General features: G+C 48.2%; 1 protein-coding gene and 2 long non-coding RNA genes across 7 annotated transcripts; 2 read left to right on the top strand and 1 right to left on the bottom strand.

Moving 5' to 3' along the window:
* Positions 1–2,945: 2,945 nt before the first annotated feature.
* On the bottom strand, positions 2,946–7,274 carry LOC135278278 (uncharacterized). Of its 3 annotated transcripts, none has more exons than XR_010345823.1 (3): positions 6,310–7,274; positions 5,642–6,052; positions 2,946–3,413 (listed from the first exon to the last, which is right to left on the bottom strand). It is a non-coding gene; the product is annotated as an uncharacterized LOC135278278 (long non-coding RNA). The 3 variants fall into 3 exon arrangements; XR_010345824.1 differs by having other exon boundaries at positions 2,946–6,052; positions 6,310–6,665; positions 7,148–7,273; XR_010345822.1 differs by having other exon boundaries at positions 2,946–6,052.
* Positions 7,275–7,373: 99 nt separating this feature from the next.
* LOC135278521 (uncharacterized) lies at positions 7,374–9,045 on the top strand. Its single transcript, XR_010346003.1, has 3 exons — positions 7,374–7,575; positions 8,484–8,521; positions 8,923–9,045. It is a non-coding gene; the product is annotated as an uncharacterized LOC135278521 (long non-coding RNA).
* Positions 9,046–9,159: 114 nt separating this feature from the next.
* On the top strand, positions 9,160–17,330 carry LOC135278277 (serine/threonine-protein kinase PAK 3-like). Of its 3 annotated transcripts, none has more exons than XM_064384833.1 (8): positions 9,160–10,091; positions 11,040–11,103; positions 14,178–14,290; positions 14,812–14,929; positions 15,568–15,667; positions 16,093–16,289; positions 16,877–17,014; positions 17,163–17,330. In XM_064384833.1, the coding sequence occupies exons 3-8, from the start codon at positions 14,247–14,249 to the stop codon at positions 17,250–17,252; spliced, it is 687 nt and encodes a 228-aa protein (XP_064240903.1). In that variant the 5' UTR covers positions 9,160–10,091; positions 11,040–11,103; positions 14,178–14,246; the 3' UTR covers positions 17,253–17,330. The 3 variants fall into 3 exon arrangements, with proteins under 3 accessions (XP_064240903.1, XP_064240900.1, XP_064240901.1); XM_064384830.1 differs by having other exon boundaries at positions 11,040–13,028; XM_064384831.1 differs by lacking the exon at positions 9,160–10,091 and adding an exon at positions 12,303–13,028 and having other exon boundaries at positions 10,149–11,103.
* The last annotated feature ends 473 nt before the right edge of the window (positions 17,331–17,803 follow it).

Raw genomic sequence — 17,803 nt, 5'->3', positions numbered from 1 at the left:
TCTGGGAGTGTCTCAACAACATTGAAGTCCAATTATAGTCGTCATAAACACAAGTTAATATCTTACTTTTTGTTGCAAATAGAAGCTGAAATGGCCAATGGATCTTGCATTCAGTAATGTACACATTTTAAAAGAAGTGGCTCTCTCACGTTCCTCTGGCTAGCTGGTCTCTTCAGGCTAGACAAACATTTCTGGGAACATTTCCTTGCTGCTCAAATATCTCTATCCCCTTAGAATCTGATGCAAATACTATATTTTTCTAAAATTATCTCTAGGCCCTTTCATTTTCTAATTTGCACCTGTCCCTAGGGGAAAAACCAGTCTGATAAGGTTTTATTTTTTGTAGGCCTCTCAAATTGCAGCCATTGTATTTAGCTTCAAAATCCTAAATCATACTATCAGGATACCTGAAATGGACACTGGTAGAGAGTAAAAAAACAATGCCTGATACAGATGCTATCAACTATTTTTAGTTCCTGACAATCCAGTATTGCCCTTACCCAAGGACTGTTCATGTTTCTTTCTCTCTTTCTCAGCTGTCAGTTCTGTGATGGCTGAGAAACAAAAATCCCAAGTAAGGGTATTCAGAGTAGATGGACATGATGAGAATTCGGGGCAAATTTGACCATATACTGATCTGTAGGATTGCCCTCCTCCGTGGAAGATTGTAGTGGTGTGATTGCATTCATTTCTGCTGGTCAGTGTTTTCAGTGTTAACACAGCTACCCAGGCAGCCAGCCAGGTTTTATGACTCCCTTTGGAACTGAAAGAAAAAGAGAAGAAAAAGTGTCTGTGGTGTTTTCCTGCAGCAGTTTCACATGCTATTGGTGGCATGTAACAACTAGATTCCACACCTAGGAACTGCTTGTGGTGCAGTCTGAAGTGTGCTAGCTGTGAGAGCTGCTTCTGGAGAAAGGTGATTTCTATTACTGCTGTGTTAATTCTTCCTACAGAATGAGAACAACCCAGCAACTTCCTAGTTGCTTCCAGATGTTTACATAAGGATTTGTATTTGTACCCCTGTTCTTGGATGTTTGAATTCTGTTGTCAAGCTACCCAAAAGGTCCGAGAGCTGTATCCAAGCAAGGGTGTGTTTGGGTGATGGTCTGGGACAGAGAGTATTCTCCTCTATAGTTAAAACAGGCCAAGTTTAAGCTTTTTAATTGACAGGCATTTTTAACCAGAAAAATAACAGTTTTTGGAAATACAGAGTTTTGAAATCCCCATGTAGCATATTTTACAAGCTCACTTTGGGAACTGCTTGCAATACAATGTTGCCTCCTGAGGTCTCTCAAGTTGTGGGTGTCCTAAAGAAGAAGAGAAATAGGAATTTACAAGAGAGGAAACAGAACTCCAGAACTTTTCACTACACCTGTCCTGTACTGAAGTGGCTGTTGTGAAAAATACAGCCAGCCCCATGAAACTTAGCAGTGTGAAGAAGCTGCTGTACAGTTTCTTCACAGGTGAACTTCAGTGTGTCTGAGCCAGTGCTGCTGGCTCAAATGCTGCCAGCATTATCTCTGCACCCTGGGACACTTCCCGGTTCCTGTGCCTTGACACTGCTTTCCCATGGGGCTGGGGAAGGAGTTTGGCTCTATGAACTGCCTGGTGCTGTGAAACAGGTTCATTTTTGTCAGATGAGGTGATGGTGTGCACATGTCCACATGTCTCCCTGCCTTAGTGCCCTCTGTGAGCTTCTTACTTGAGCTGGAATTTGTGGAGTGGTTAAAGCTTGCTGCCTTTTATTTCTTTGCTCCTATTCAGAGAAATGAGTTGTTGAAGTCCCTGAAATGTTCCGTTTTCATCCTTATGCAAGATAGTGAGGAATGCCTTCTTTTCATCCCTTAGGTAATTCTTTGCTTTGTTATTGCATGCAGTGAGATAGGATTAGTGTGGGTTACAAGTAGTAAGAGAATATGGAATAAGACAACAATAAGCACAAGAGCAAAAGATAAAAATAGTCTCAGGAATTAACCTAGTAGTTTGAGATTTCTATGAATATATAAAACACTTGCAACGATGCTTAAATCTCTTTTTCTTTCTGATAAAAAATGTGTTTTCAAGTATTTTGCATACAGGATTCCCCTGGGATGTAAGAACTTGAAGCATTTCAAGTCTGCAGCTTCAGGAATGAAATAAACTTTTGACTCAAGTTGTCAACCTGAATAAACTCATAACTACCCCACAGCAATTGCAAGTTATAGCTAATAAGGATGGAATAAAAACACAATTGCCCTTTTTCCTCTTAGCATTTTCTCCCTGGCCCTATAAAATTTGGGGGTTTGCCTTGTTCCTTAGTTTGCTTTCCAAATCATTCATGTCCTCAATAGATGTGGAGAACTGTCTCATGTGTAGATCTGAAGAATCAGTTTTGAATCTAGGAAATTAAAGGAAGAATCACACTTCATAAGCTTGGGCTTCTGGACTGGAAGCTTGAGATCATTCAAGTAGACATTGCTGAATGTTCAACCTGGTCTGGCAGGCTCCTCTCTCTGAAAGGTGGGCAACTGAAACCTCTGTGTTTGCACAGAAAGGCAAGTTATGGGATAGCTGGGAATTGGCTCTGGCCAGCTGGTGTCCCAGGTGTCATCTTTAATAGTTGTTTTCTTAGGTTATTAGTAACCAGGCTATTAGGCCAAGCACCTGTAGTGTTTGGGTTTTTGGTTGTTCTTTTTTTTTTTTCTTTTTTTTTTTAATTTTATTTTTTAAAATTATTTGAGGGTTGGTCTGTTTGGTTTTGCTTCTGTTTGCTTGTTTTAGTTTTGGCTAGCTGCGTTGGCAGGTGGCTGTGAGTGCACTGTAGTACCCCCAGCTGCTGCCCAGCTCTGCTCTATTATGTTTCTTTTTCTTAGCCAGGTCTCATAAGCCCTCAAAAGAAATATAATACACCCAAGGACAGCTTATCTATTACTTTGGGGGCATAAAATAAACAGGATGACTTCTGCTGCAGTGTTAGAAACAAAAAGGTTTAATAAAAGGCATAATAACAAAGAGAAAAACTCGAGCCAGGTGCAGAGGTCTGCTCCTGGTAAAAACACTTCACAAAAGCACTTAGCTCTTTTCTTCTCTTCTTTTTCTCCCTGATGGATCAAGCGGGACTTTTTGGCTTCTATCCAATTAGATGTCCTCAAGTATTTGGTGAAGTCCCTGAGGTCCCATGAGGTGGCTTTTCACCTAATCCTTGAGAGAAACTTCTGGCCTTCTTTTCTTTTCTGGGGGACAAAGGCTAGTTTTGCCACTCTGCCATTAGGGTGCACACTCCTACAGACATGGCTCTCTTTTCTTTCTTGGTCTCTTACCCCTCTGGCACTCAAAGCCATACTTGCTATTGTAGTCATTAGGTACATGGTCCTGCTAGGATGGTTGACTAATTCAGGAACAAACAGCCTTGCTGCCATACCAGGGACACTGCTCTGGAAATGGGCAGACAGAGAAAACATTTAATGTTTTTCACTTTAGAAATGTTCCATTGCAGCTTTATCTGCAGCAGAGTTACATTTACTGGACTGTCCAATACAATTCCATGTGTCCAGAGCTAACTTTAATCACATAATTTAGGAGTGTCCAGCTGTAAATCTCACAGCCATGGGATCAAAAGTCCTTTCCACTTCTGGTTAAGTGGCTCTCCTTTCCGGGTCTGGATGCACACCCAGTCTCCTGACTAGTGAGGACATTCTTGAACATTCAGGCTTGTTAGTGAGACCAAAACAACAAACTTGCACGATGATAAAAGCATTTTCTCCTAAGGGTTATGCTCTAGCAGCAGCATTTCGGCTTCCAGCCTTTGGTGGCAGACAAGGCTCAATAGCCAGGGCTGCCAGAAGGAGGCAGGGCAGGAGCAGTTTGCAAAGCTTCATTAAGAATCTGGGGAAACTGAGTCCCCATTTAATCCCCATTTTCTTTCCAGAGAGCCTCTAGGGATATTTCAATCCACCACCTTCTATCAACAACCATAACTTTTTGGAGGTGGTGCCAAGATTTTGTTTTCTCAGTTTTGATCCTTGAATGTTGAAATAACTTACAATAACACAGAAGAAGGTCAACAGGCATTAGCTGTTTCTCATGCATTGTATGGGGTTCCCCCCTCTGCAAGGGGTCCAAACTTTTCATACCACAAGTTGTTCCCTGAGCAAAAGACCAGCGCTTTTCACCATGTGCTTCCTTCTCCAAAAGTTCTATTTCATTCCCCCAAATCCAAATTCGCAAAACATTCTCCATTTCCCTTTCTTTGCGATCATTGCTTATTTTCCCGTGTAGTTCAACCACTTCTGTTGCAGAATGAGGTATCACTGCAGACACTGCATCCTGGTAAGTGAATTCCTTCTTTATCAGTGAGCAGGGCTTGGGATGAGGAGGGAAGAAGATTGGCTTTGCAGAGCCGAACCTCTCCTCCAGGGAGCAGAGGAAGGTGACATCATTTTCGGGGCATCCTGCCTCTGTATTTTATAGGGGTGGGGAGAGTTTAGGGTGAGGGGCGGGGTTGGACTTTGAGGCACTAAAGCCCTCCCAAGGGCTGTGGGGCTGACCTTGCAGTCAGGAAGGCCTGGCTGTTCCTGGACTACGGAAAACACTGCTTCCAGGCCTTCCCCAGCAGTGTTGAATTGCAACTCTAAAGCTCTTTGGCTTTGGAAGAGCGTGTTTCACTGGTTTCTCATGGTTTGGGGGCTGGCTTCATCCTGGCATTCAATTCCTGCTCTGGCCTGAGGCTGGCTATTGTTTCAGGCTCAGCAATTTGCAGCTGATGCAGCTCCTTTTCCAGATGATGGGCACCATACAGCTCTGAGTCAAACCTCCATGCATATGCATACCAGGCATGGTCCTTTACTGGGAATTTTTAATTTTCTTCTACCAAATTTCATGTTTCTCCACAAGTAACTGTGGATGGTGCTAGTTTCTCTCCATCCCCATCTCTCTTTAGGGCTGGACAAGCTTTCTATATAAGCTTTTAGCAAGTGTGTCAGTGGAGAGCAGTTCAGATCAGTTTCTGCGTGGGATTCTATTACTTTTCTGCCAGAAAAGAGCAGCTTTGACTGACAATTTATTTCTCCTTTATTATGTCATGAACAGTTAATGCTGTATAAAAGGCCCATCTCACCTCAAGAGTACCCTGCTTGCTGTGCCAATTAAAATGCAAGCCTCCAAAAACATTGCTCTATGAGATACTTTAAAAGGATTTAAACTTGTTCATGTACTCTAAGTTAGAAAAGCAGGAGAAATACTGACGAGATGTTCTCAAGAGTTCGGAACAACATCAAAACCCTTCACTGGCAACATTTGAAAATAAGAGAACTTTAAAGCCAAAAATAATTTAGAGCAGGATTCAATCAACATAAAATATTCTATGAAGCATTAATTTAGCCCATTCAACTTATAATCTCTGTAAGTTAATTTACATTTAGATTACTAAACCTGTTACATTTTAAGTTATTTTCAAAAATCTGAGAGGAGGGAAAAGGGAGAAGAAAGAGAAAAAGAGAATGACAGAAAAGAACCAACATAGCTATCACTCCAGGTTCCAGTGGTGTTCAGCTGATAGAAATTCCAAGAAGAGGTAGGGTCAAGACATGTGGTGGCCACATATCCCAAGGTAAATAGCCTTTGGCTCTCCTGGGGCCTTCCCCCACATGGGGCTCCCACTCACCTGGCCATTTAGGAGCTGGGTTAGGGGCTCCAGACACAGGTGTGGAGCATTGCCTCTGGTGTGCCAGGGATCAGTGGCCACTGCTGGGCTGGGATACAGGCCTGGGGGTGTGGGGCGTGCTGAGTGGGGCATGGCCTCACCAGAGCAAGGCTTGATCTGCCCCTTCCCCACATACAAGCCCGTGAAAAGTGTTGAGCCAGCAATCTCCTCTAGTCTCTCACAAGAAGGTGTCCAGGTTCCTGTGCTTCTTGGCTGTCAAGACTCCACAGATTTGTGGCTGGATATTAAGAAACTTGGATATTTATTCCTTGCAAAAGCAGCAGCATGAGGGTTGTTTATTCTTTCTAAGGCCTTCCCTCCATTCTATGTCCTCTTCTTGAGGTAGTCCTTGTAAAGCCTCTCCTCTCTCTCCTTCTCCATGACAATGGAAAGGGTCAATGGAGAAAACAATAAATGAGAGGTTAAAACTATTAGAGTTATAATGTAGTGAGGAAATAAAAAGCAGTGCACAACAATAAGAAGAAAATAGTGCAAAAGGAGTAATGGCTTAAGCAACAAAGGTGAAGTGTTACATGGGGCCCCTGGAACAAAGACAGGATGGCGAGGGTTTACAGAATGGTTCTGATGGTAGATGGGGGCTGCTGGTGCTGCCTGGAGGAGCTGTGCACCTGCAGTGGCAGTCTCCTGCTCCCTCTCTGCAGCAGGGATGGTGGCAGTGGCGATGGTGATGGGTGTCTCTCTGTCCCTGCAGAGCTCTGTTTGGCACTGCCACTGCCATCAGTCTGCCATGCTGGGCATGTGTGTGGGAATGAGATCTGCCGCTTTGCTGCCTCTTCCTACCACCCTGCTGGGCTCCACTTGGCTTGGCTGGACTCACTTGGGATCAGTGTCACCACTCTGGCTTGCCTGGTTCTGCTGCAGTGGAAAAACAGTCCCACATGCCACACTGGCCCTGATGGTTTCAGCTGTGTGTCAAAGCTGTCACTTCCGTGCCCCCCATCTCAGCCCCGCCTCCTGACTAATACTGTGGAAGGAGAAAAATGGGGGAAAAAATGGTGGTGGTGCTTTGGTCCCAAGGCCTCCCTGCTAGAGTGAGTCATACAGAACGATCCTCCTTGCATTTTCTGTCATGGCATTTCCCTGCTGTGGGAATGCCATTTCCCATGGCTATGATGTAAAATGTTTTGAATATATAGTATTCAATAATATAATACACATACATATATATAGATATATATATATATGTGTATATATAAATAAAATATATATGTACAGAAAGATCCATGGCCATGTCTCTGTACCTAGGAAAAACCTCTAAATGTAATTAAAGCAGTGCTTCTCCTTGTTTTCTGATTTCTAGAACAAAGGAATAAGCTTTCTGGTTTTTGCTCAGCAGAAATAGTGGTCAAAGACCACTACTGCGGCTCCTCACATCCTGCTCACTTCTCAGTGCTCAGCTTCTCAGTGTGGGCTCTAGGGGCTAAGTGTGTTTCTACTCTTACATGCCTTGAGCAACAGGTGATGGACTAGGAGGGCTTTTTGTGTTGCTTTGTAGCAGAGGAAAACTTTGCAGGATTTTTTTGGCATTAGGTGTAGAGCAGGTCTGGTTCTATGCATGAATTCACAATCCAGCCTAGGGCGGCTGCTATTGTGATGTCAGCAGCCGCATCCCGGCGTTGTCAAGGCAAAGTTGCTGTGCTGAGGCCCGGAAGGGCTCAGTGTGCAGAGCAGCTCTGTGGCACGCTCACTGCAGGCAGAACCTGCTGATCGACGAGGTCTCTGCCAGCAGGACTCGGAATATTTTTGGTTTTTCCCACAGGCGTTGTCTGGTACAGACTTGAGCAGCGCTGCTCAAGCCATGGAGGGAGTGTGTGCTGCAGTTTGCGCAGCTTTTTCCGTGGCTTATTCTGGGTACTTTCTCACCCACCTGGCACGTAAGTAGATGTTGCAGCATATGGAAACCAAAATGCCACAAAGAGGCCTTTGGTTGGGTAAAGCCGCTGTCAACAGCTCCAGCCAAGAAGGGGGTGTCTCTAGCCAGTGGGGAGTGGGCAGCATTTGTAATGTGGCCTGCAGGGGCTTCACTCCTCCTGTGGCACAGCCTGTGGCTATGGAGTTTAGTCTCCTCAGTTTACTGGCTCAAGGAAGACAACTTCCAAGATAGGAAGAGTGGGAGAGCTTGTCAGGAGTCCTTGTAAAAGCTGTGCACTGCTCTCCAGGACTGAGGGAATGTCCCTCAGTTCAAGTCTTCTTGTCTGCATTCCCTCATCCCAGCATGTGCCTGTGGACCTTGACATTTCCTGCACACTAAAAGAGCCATTTGTTCTGTGATGAAGTCACAGAATCAGCTTGGAAAAGGCCTCTGAGATAGACATTTCAGAGGAGTTCTTGTATGCTCCCGAACCCTGGAGCTGTTCCCGTGCTGTGTCACGATAGAATTGCCACCCTGGCTAAGGGGCACTTGGGTGAAGCTTTTCCGGGGAAAGGTTTTCAGTGAGCTCATGGCAATTGCTGCATGCAATCTCTTGAGAAAACTGAAGCACAGGAAAGGGAGGAGCTGTAGCTCCTGCTGGGTGGGGTGGGGCAGAAGCAGTCATTGTTACAGAACCACTGGGCCTTTCTGAGTCTCAAGTTTCTGTGGGTTGAGTGGCCACAGAGGACAGAAGGTAGACACCAGGCAATATTTTGTGCTGTTGACTTGCTTGCTGTGTGACACAGGGGTTGCAGCTGGAGTGATGTAGTGAAAGCAGAATGCTCTGTCTTTGGGTTGACTTTTTGTGGGCTTGCCCAGCACAGGCAGTTTTCTTACAGCATCTGGTTGTTTTTCCCTTGTGTGTTGCAGGTCACATCACCCGTGCCTGGAGAGAATCCAGTCTTTGGGTGAGTGGGAAAGAAGTCTCTGGCCTTGGTAGCATTTGACAATTGTGGAGCAAGCTGTGAGCTGGGCGTGTTGCAGTCCAGTGCCAGCCTGGTTGGATGAATGAAACTACAGTCCAGACCCTTTGCAGCAAGAGCAGCAGCAGCAGGAGGAGCCCAGGCTGTTTTCTCCAATTCCTTTTCAGAGCTTTTAAGCAGCTGGAAGTGGGGTTGCTTGGTGCTTTAAGCCATGACGGAATTTCCCCTGCACAAGAGAGTGCAGTCCCCTCTAATTGTCCCATTTTACTTCAGTGGGAACAACTTAGAATCCCATTTCTCTGCAGATGATTTCTCCTTAGTGCATCTGGGTCTAGAGCTGAACATAGAAAAGGTCACTTGTCCCTCACGCTGCTGTCTGTCTGCAGAGCCCAACACCAACCTCGGAGGATCCTCTGGCTGCGTGTCTTCCTGCAGAAGAGGCCAGAGGGGAGGAAGATGCTCCCCAAACTGCGCCTGCTGCCACTGCAGGGCCTGAGCATCCAGCATCAGTAAGTAGCATCTCTGGGTCGTGCTGTGGCTGGAGCAAAGCATAGCTGCAAGTTTCTGATCAGACAGCACCTCCTGTGCCTGGCTGAAGATGCTGGAGGCCGGAATCTTTCCGGCCCTTCCCCCAGTCAGTGGAGCTTGGAAAAGCAGAGTGGAACTTGGATTGTTTATGCAGCAGCTTCCTACTGTTCTGAAAGGGGCTGTGAATTTGTCTTAGTAAGAGACAAGAGGTAGCATTAGGATGTCTTTGGATGCTCCTGGGGTACAGGTGAGGCCCTTGGTGGCCAGTGGCTGTGCAGGCTCCCTGTCCCCTGTGAGGAGAGCAGTGCAAAGATGCAGTTCACAAGCTTGCAGGATACGAGGAGGCACTGTCCCCAGCAGGGACCTGGCCCTCCCCACAGAGCAGCTAAAGTCAGTAGCTAAAGGAAGAGCTGAGCTGCAGCAGGGCCTGTAGCTGAATATAGGTAAGGTGGTGAATGACAGGTTCTTTCCTATCCCTCATGCTGCTGTCTGTCCACAGAGCACAAGGGCAGCGTCAGCACCTGCTCTGGCTGCCTCTGTACCTGAGGAAGAGGCTGAAGAGGATGAAGGTGCCGATGAACCTGGCCCTGCGGTCAGCCCACGGCCGGAGCAAACAACACCAGTAAGTGCCCGCTTTGGGTAGCAGCGTCTTTGGTGTCATTTTGTCCGTCATGTAAAAGCAGCCTTTGGATTTTGTGCCTTGAGCTGTTGAAGCGGGCTGCACAAGCTGAGAGGTGAAGAGCCCTGGGTGTGGCCAGCAGCATCTTCCTAGGGGCTTGCATTTGAAATGGAATGGGGGCATCTCTGCCAGGCTCATTTGTGACCCAAATTCATTTCTTGTCCCAGAGCTCCATCTCCTCTGTCCTGGCACCTGCACGAGCTGCAGCTGAAGGCTCGGGAGAAGGCTCCAGTGCCCAGGCTGGAAGCTCAAGCACGAGCAGCTCGTGCACCTGGAGCACGACCAGCTCGTCTGGCAGCAGAGAGCAGCAGCGAGAGAGGACAGAGGACAAGTGCCTGGCCATGCTGAGTAGGTCCTTTGTGATCCTTGTGTGCCGGAGCAGTGCCTTGTGTGCGCGTGTGCCGGCATGAGCTGTCCCACCTCCTGCTCAGCTGAGTGCCAGGTCCTGAGGCCTCCTCCACACAGGATCTGTTGTTGTGCTCTGAGGTGGTGAGGGATCAGCGGGGTGTTGCTCCTGCCTCTGAGAGCAGCTCGGCCTGGTTTGGCTTTGCCTGAGCTTCCCTGTAGGCAAAAGGCCAAGCAGAGATTGTTTCTGGCTGAGCAGGAGGCTGTGACCTCGCGAATGAGTAGGCCTCAAGGAGCTCCTGCGGGGCCCAGCTGCTGTGGGCACGGCCAAGGTCATCTTCAGCACTCAGCCTGTCCTAAAGGCTGAGGGACCTCATTCCTAAGGCCATCACAGTAGCTTATAACATGAGCTGCTGCTCCTGAAAGGCTGAAGGGCATTGTTTAGGCAAAGTCCTGCTTAAAGCTGGAGATCTGGGCTCTGCTGGAAGCACTTTGCAATATTCTTCCTGTTCTGGAGAGGGCAGCTGATGACAAAAATTGATTCCAGAACCCAAGATGCCTTTGATGTTTGCAAGGATGAAAGCTTGTGTTGAATGTCGCAGAGTGTTCATTGCCAAGAACAGGAAGGTTTTGTTTTTCCTGCTGCCCTTAATGTTTATAGACAACAATCACTTCTCTTGGTTAGAGTTTTCTGATCCCTGTCTCCTCTGACTGTTTCTCTGTGTGCTTAGATTTTACTTTAGGCTTTTAGTTTAGTGCTGGCCATCTGTGCTGCAGGGCTGCTTGTCTTGCTGCTGCTGTTTTTGAGGTGGTGCTGGTGCAGTGGTGTTGTTGTTTCCCGACTGACTGAGTTGAGAGGGCCCAGTGTCCCGGAGAGTGGGGCTGCCTTTGTGATCTGATGAAGGGTGGGATCTCTTTTGAAGTGAGCATCTGTCCTTGGGATTTTTACAGAGATGCTGGTGAGCGAGGGAGATCCTGAGGCTAAATACACAGAACTGGAAATTCTTGGCAAAGGGTGAGTGCAGCCACAGTTCCTTCTTCAAAGAGAGGGGCAGTGTGTTTTGCTCGTGTCCCATCTCCCCAGAGTGACATCAGGCAAGTTCCAAAGCTGTTCAGACACTGCGTTAAGATGATGCCAGGTGATCTCTCAATGCTGGCCAGCATTTATAGCTGTGTTGTGAAAGCACAGCCAAGACACCTGGATGCTGGCAATGTCTTGTCTGCGGCAAAGAGCGGCACCTGGCAGCTCTCCTGTCCCTCAAGTGTGTTTGCACCTGTTTGCCGCTTTTCATAGGAGAAATAATTTTTGAGTGTCTCAAAAGAATACAGAATACGTGGGAATGAAAGGAGGAGAAACTTCATTGTCTCAAAGGTCAAGCTAGCAGCTGACAGCTGTCAGGGAACAGCTCTCAGTAACATTTCTTTCCAATATTTTGCTGCAAATAAAATTCAGTAGTCAGGATGACCACCACCTAGTCTAGAAGCCAAAAGCAGCAATGAAAGAAGCAGCTCTCTTTTGTGGCTGCGGTGGCAAAAGACAAAGTTTCAGGGGCATGCCCAGTGGCAATGCACTCTAGAGGAAAAGGCATCATCTGCCTGATGGCAGACTCCTCGTGGATCCTGTGGGGTTTAGGCGTTTGCTGCAAAGAATCCACCAAGCTATTCCCTTTGAAAGCCAGCTCTGCTGACTGTAGATGGGATTGATTTGCAACATTTTCTCTGTACCAGGTGTTCTGGTTTAGGGCGAATTTTGGAGGAAACCTCCAGAAAGGGCCCCTCCTAAAAGCAAACCCACATGGCCACTGCCCCCAGCCAGTTTGGGAATAATTTCCTCAGACAGAAGTGGAAAGAAATTGTTTATTTAACAGGGAAATCACTCCCCAGCACACAAAATGAACAATACCGGATGACAAAACTCATTTGCTGCTCTGAAGAGATGGCAAGTTCAGAAAGTCTCTCCTGGGGGTTGTCATTCTCCAGTGCTGGGAAAGGCTGCAGAGTAGGCCCTGGTGGGCTACAAAGTGTGAGCTCTCGGTGTTTTGCTGGGTCCCAGTCTGGAGCAGGTTCGAATGGCTCCAAGAAAAGGGAAAGAAAAACACTAAAGGCGAAACTCAGACTACCTTAGCTAGCTAAACTAACTAAAAAGCAAAAGGAGTGTGGTGTGTGGCCCCATCTGTGCCCAGACCACAACACTGGAGTTCTGTGTTCCAGCAGACTGCGGGGGAGAGTGCAGCTGATAACAAAACTCTGTGCTCCCTCTTCTCCTGGCCCCTACTGTCTGATCCCGTCTTGGAGGCACAGAATATAACATCCAGCATAAACAGAACAAATGACTGGGGAAACAAGCATCATAACGTCACCCCAGAACAGAAGCCAAATGTACAAGAAGTCGCCAGAAAAGTGGAGTCCTTCCAGTGTCTGTTGCATCGAAGAGAAGCAGCTGCCAATGGCTCTGGACCCAGAACATAGCTGCCTAAGGACCCTGTGTTTTGAGGATTTCTCCATTTGTGTGCAGCAATGGAAGCCTTTGCCTGCTATGGCTGTGGCTGGACACTACTTTCCTTGCAAGCTGGAGAAGGGATCTGTGTCTAGAGGCTTTCCTCCAATGGCTGTTACATGGCTTCAGGCTTCTCAGAAAAGCCTGAGTGGTAGTGCTTGAGTTTGGCAGACAGACTCCAAGGAGAGGTGTAAGAAGACCCAACGGGCATATTCCTGGAAAAATCCGACACATGCACAGCTAGAGAAAGAGAAAAGGGAGAAAAGACCCAGAGAAGAATCTGTCATGTTCCATTTACTCTTTGCTCCAGGACTTTGTTCCTGTTGGACTGCAGTGTTTTGCACTAGCAGGGACTAAAGGACTTGTTCTTTCTCTGCTGCTGTTTTGTTTCTAGGGGTTTCGGCACTGTGTGCATGGCAGTGGAGACTGCCACAGGAGAAGAGGTAAGCCTCAAGCAGCGCCGCAGCTTCTGCAGCTCTCGAGTACCCTCCCCTCTGCTGTGAGCTGTGGCTGAGCTTTGGCTCGCCAGTGGAGCTTTGCTGCAAAGGCAAATGGAGTGCAGAGCAGTGTCTGCCTGCCAAATACAGTGGGGACAGATTTTGTCCTTCTCAGCTGCCCCAGGGGATGCAAGGAGGCCAAGCGGCATCGTTCAGAGGAGGACACAGGGCTGGGTCTACGTGCCCAGGTGGTGTCTCAGAGCATGGCACTGCTCTTTGGGGCTGCAGCGTTCCTGAATTCTCGTTTCTGGCTGTTAGCCAATACATGGAAATCATGCTGGCAGTTCTGCAGCCACCTGCAGTGCTGCCCTTGGGATCTGTGCTTAGAGAGAGCAAGGTCTGCAAGGAGTGTCTCAAGGGCCTGAGTCCTGCTCAGAGCCTGGTGTGCATCCCTAGAGGATCAAGGCATGGGTTATTTCTTTTTACAGTCAGGCAGTAATTGCAAATATCAGTGGTGTGAATTAAAGTATTTTAGTGGAACGAAATGCAAATTCCTGAAGTGAGGAAGTGCTTGGATTGTCTTTTTTGGAGGTGTCCTTAATGATGTTTTCATCATCACAGCATTTTTTCCGTGAAATATGTAGGGTTGTGTTTCTTATGGGGAATAACCCTGAGGATGATTTTAGGACAAACAGCATTTTATCAGTCATGTCTGTAAGAGTTTGCTTTGTAGTTGTGCAATGGAGAATGCCAGTGGTTGCTGGAGTAATGATCAAGCCCCCTAGAAGTGCCCAAGGTTTCCCAGCAGTTTTGTTCCATTTCTACTGGCACAGAATCGATTCCTGCTTGCAAGAGGTGTGTCAATGACAATGGGGATGATAAAGGAAGGTCCTGGGTAAGACAGTGGGCACAGTGAGTGTTGTTAGAGCTTTGAGGTGGAGAGCTTAGACCATGTTTCTCCCAGGTTTACAAGGCAAAGGATATCTGTCTCTCTGTCCTGGGAGGTGCCCAAGCATGGGGTCTGATGTCCAGTCACAAGGCAGTTTGGCCCAGCCCAGCTGGGGCTACTGTCATCCCATAATCACTGTCTTCATGTTCCCTTTGTGCTCCTGTGCCACAGACTTCTTTGGTTCATGGCTTTCCATGTTGTTTTAGGTGGCCATCAAGAAAATTAGTCTCCTGCAAGAGAGCAGCAGCGAGCTGTGCCTGAATGAAATCCAGGTCATGCATGGCAGTAAGAATGCCAACCTTGTGAACTATGTAGACAGGTGAGTGGTTCTGCTGTCCTGCCATGAAAGGTCATTCTCATCCTGCAAGCCAGAGGTGCAACCACTCCTTTGGTCGCTGGCAAAAGAGGATGGAGCTGTTAATTCCTGTTCTTGGGCTGATCTACAGCGTCTTGGGAGGAGATTGCATTGGGCCTGCATTCATCTTTCCTGGCATACCTAGTGTGAAGGGCACTTTCAAAGACAGGACTGGGCCCTGTCTTACTGAGCCAACAGCCTCCAAGTTCCTGTCCTCTCTCCACATTTTTTTTGTTGGGTTTGGGATTTGATTTTTTCCATGTGTCTGAAGTGCTGACAAAGCACTGTCTATTGTATTTCCCTTGGCCTGTTGCATTGGTGTGGATACCGAGCTGTCTTTTAGACTGCTCAGAGTTCAAGCCCTGCAGAGCGTCGGGAATGACTACTCACTTCCTCCTGTGTTCCTCTGAGAGAGACACAGAAACAAGAATCCATCAGGTTGTGTAAGTGCGTGCGTTCATCTCCAGGCTGTTTGCTCCTTTCAGCTACCTGGTGGATGAGGAACTCTGGCTGGTGATGGAATACATGGACGGAGGTTCTTTACATGATGTCATCAGGGAGACTCGCATGGCAGAAGGAGAGATAGCAACTGTCTCTCGGGAGGTAAGGGATGGCACTTGTGCTTCCCATGGCTTGGTTGGGATGGTCCTTCCAAATGGGTGATAAGGAGAGGAGAGATTTCATCTTCCAAGCCTTTCTCTTATGTCCTTGGCAGTAGCAAGAGCATCTGAAGTGCCTGCCAGTGTCCCTGCCCTTCTTCTGGTGTGTTTGTCTTTGCCTCTCTAAACACTTGCCTGGAGCCTGTGTGTGCTGCATTCCTTCCCTGTAAGGGCAAAGGCGCTGGTGGTGCAAAGTGAAGCAAGGGGCAAAGATGAAGAGATACTCACAGGACTTTCCCAGAGCTCAGCCTCAAAGGAGAGCCTTGCACCCAAAGTGGTGTTTGCAAAAGCATCCACTGCTGTCTGGCTGCAGAGAGCACAGCCACTGCAGCAGGGCTCCTTCAGCCTGTGTTTGCAGGGCACTGGCCAGAGGAACAATTGCCCTTTCTCTTTCAGAAGCAAACATATCCTCACTTAGAAAGGCACTGCTGTTCTCGTGGTGGAGCAGCAGGCTCCTGCCCTTGCCAGCAGCCTGTCCTGCCATGGCTCACCATCCCCCAGGAAGTCAGTGTTGCAGATGTGCCACTTTTCTGCCTGTGGGATGAAGTCCACTTAGGCTCGTGTTTCTTTTTCCTCTCTCAGTGCCTGCAAGGCCTGGATTTCCTGCACTCCAAGCAAGTGATCCACCGAGATATCAAAAGCCACAACATTCTCCTGGGCTTGGATGGATCAGTCAAGTTGGGTGGGTGTTGCTGGCCAGGCTCAGCCGTGGCAGGCTGCGGTGTGGGGCTGCCTTTGGGTGGCTCCAGTTCCCTGCAGTGGTGCCTGTGGCAGTGCAGGCTGCCCTGCTGCAAGCACAGAGCACAGCCACAAGGTGCAGGGAAGTGTTGCTGGGAAGAAGGGCTCAGGGGTGGCTTTGGGTTGTGTGTGTCCCTTCCCAAGCAAGGCAGTTACAGTCTAATAGCTTCAGGGGACTAAAATCCACTGCCTGAAACTGGGGGGTTTTGCTAAGTGGCCAATTCCGTATTTCCTTGGCTGCAGGCCTGAGGTATGGCCCCTTTACAGCTGGGTTCCACACTGCCTTCTTGGACATTGGTACAATGGGGATTTCTTTTGTTTGCTTTCCTAATTCACGCTGGCTTGATCAGAGTGGTTTTTCCTCCTCAGCTGATTTTGGCCTTGCTGCTCAGCTCACCACCGAGCAGAACAAACGGAGATCAGCTGTTGGAACAACTTACTGGATGGCGCCAGAAATTTTCACCAGGAAGCCCTATGGCCCCAAAGTGGACATCTGGTCCTTTGGCATCGTGGGGATCGAGATGGTGGACGGAGCGCCTCCGTACCTGATGAAAACCTCCCGCACGGTACGCTGCAGCTGCTCTCAGACACTGCTGTCACCCCAACAAAATCTGCTTCCATTCTTCTGCCTGGGAAGCTTGCCAACACCTGAAAATGATAGGTTCCAGGCTGCACAGTCTCTCGTGCTTCTTGGCCAGATCATCCCCTTGCCATTTTTGTGCATGAACAGGACCTAAAAATCAGGATGCCTTTTGCTTGGCAGAAGCTTTGCCTAAGGGAGCAGTGAGCAGTGCTGAGCTGCATTTTATGGAATAATCCTTGGAAATAGAAGAGTTAGATGAAAGTCAGTCTTCCATGTCACTTGTAGAGGCTGTGTCAGTGCTCAGAGAAGCAAAGTGTGCTTTAGCTGATGGAGCTGCTGCTGATTCCATCATCCAGTGAAATGAGTGGTCAAGGCAAGAGCCTTTGCCTACTGGACTGGCTATGGCTGCCTCTGGCTTTGGGTTGTTTTAGTAGGGCTAGGAAAGGTATCTGCCACCCTGTGGCAGGGAGTAAAGTGCCACTGCAGAGTGGAGCTTGTCCAATGGGCTCTGTGTGAGCAGTTTGGGGTGCGAAGGAGACAGGTAGAGTGTGGCATTTCCTTCTTCTCTAGGTTCAACAGCTGATAAGCACCGGGGCCCCCCCGAAGCTGCAGAAGCCCAGGCAGCAGTCGGCGTGGCTGCGAGACTTTCTGCACTGCTGCCTGGAGAGGGACGAGGACAGGCGCTGGTCTGCCCAGGAACTTCTGCAGGTAACAGGCAAAGCGGCTGCAGGTCCTGGATGTGGAGAGAGAGGTGCACAGAATGCCCTCCTTTCTGTATCTTTCTGCTAGCCAGAGAAAGCCTGCTTCAGGCTGTGGGGAAAGTAGAAGCTCATTGCTTCTTTTTCTCTTTGGGCAGCATCCATTTGTAAGATCAGCCAAGCCAGCCTCCTCCCTGACGCCTCTGATCATGGCCACGCAGGAGTTCATGGCCGACAGGAGATACTAGCCCTGGAGGAGGCCTTTGTTGTTGTTTGTTGTTTGAAGTTTGTAGTTTGTAGTTTATAGCTTGTAGTTTGTAGTTTGTTATGAGTGATAGTCAGAATAAATACTGTAATAAATAAATAAACCCTTTGTGTTGGAAGCTTCCTTTTGTTCTCACCCTGTGAATAAGCTCTAAATTTGCTTCTGAATGGTCAAGTGTTTCTGCTATGTGGGAAGACCCATGGATGGGGTTTGTGGCACAGTTTGTTTGTGAGCAAAGATCTTTTTCCTTCCTCGCCTCCAGGCCACAGCCTCTTGTGGAGATACAGGCTTGCAGCTGTGACTAGAGGAGCAGAGCAGGGCAGAATGGAGCAGAGCAGTGGTGTCACTGCTGGGGATGCTGCTGTGCCTGTGGTTGTGTTGCAGCTCTTGGGAAAGGTTGGGAGTGTCTGTGTTGCTGTGGGCAGAGGGGGAGGGAGCCGGGCTTCTCCACAGGCTCAGGTGCAGGTGAGTGTCCAGTGGGAAGGCATGTTCTGCCATGGGAACTGATGCCAACACAAGGGAGTACTACACATA

The sequence above is a fragment of the Passer domesticus genome, chromosome 11, assembly GCF_036417665.1.
Source record: "Passer domesticus isolate bPasDom1 chromosome 11, bPasDom1.hap1, whole genome shotgun sequence".
Lineage (NCBI taxonomy): Eukaryota > Metazoa > Chordata > Aves > Passeriformes > Passeridae > Passer > Passer domesticus.
Note: the sequence above shows the minus strand (reverse complement) of the source record. Positions and strands in the feature narration are given on the sequence as shown.

Bases quoted from the DNA above. Each gene is read 5' to 3' on its own strand.
- LOC135278277 (XM_064384830.1), top strand. From the start codon at position 12,999: ATGGCAGTGGAGACTGCCACAGGAGAAGAG. The intron at 14,291-14,811 runs GTGAGTGGTTCT...TGCTCCTTTCAG, and splicing joins CTTGTGAACTATGTAGACAG to CTACCTGGTGGATGAGGAAC. The intron at 15,668-16,092 runs GTGGGTGTTGCT...TTTCCTCCTCAG, and splicing joins GGATGGATCAGTCAAGTTGG to CTGATTTTGGCCTTGCTGCT.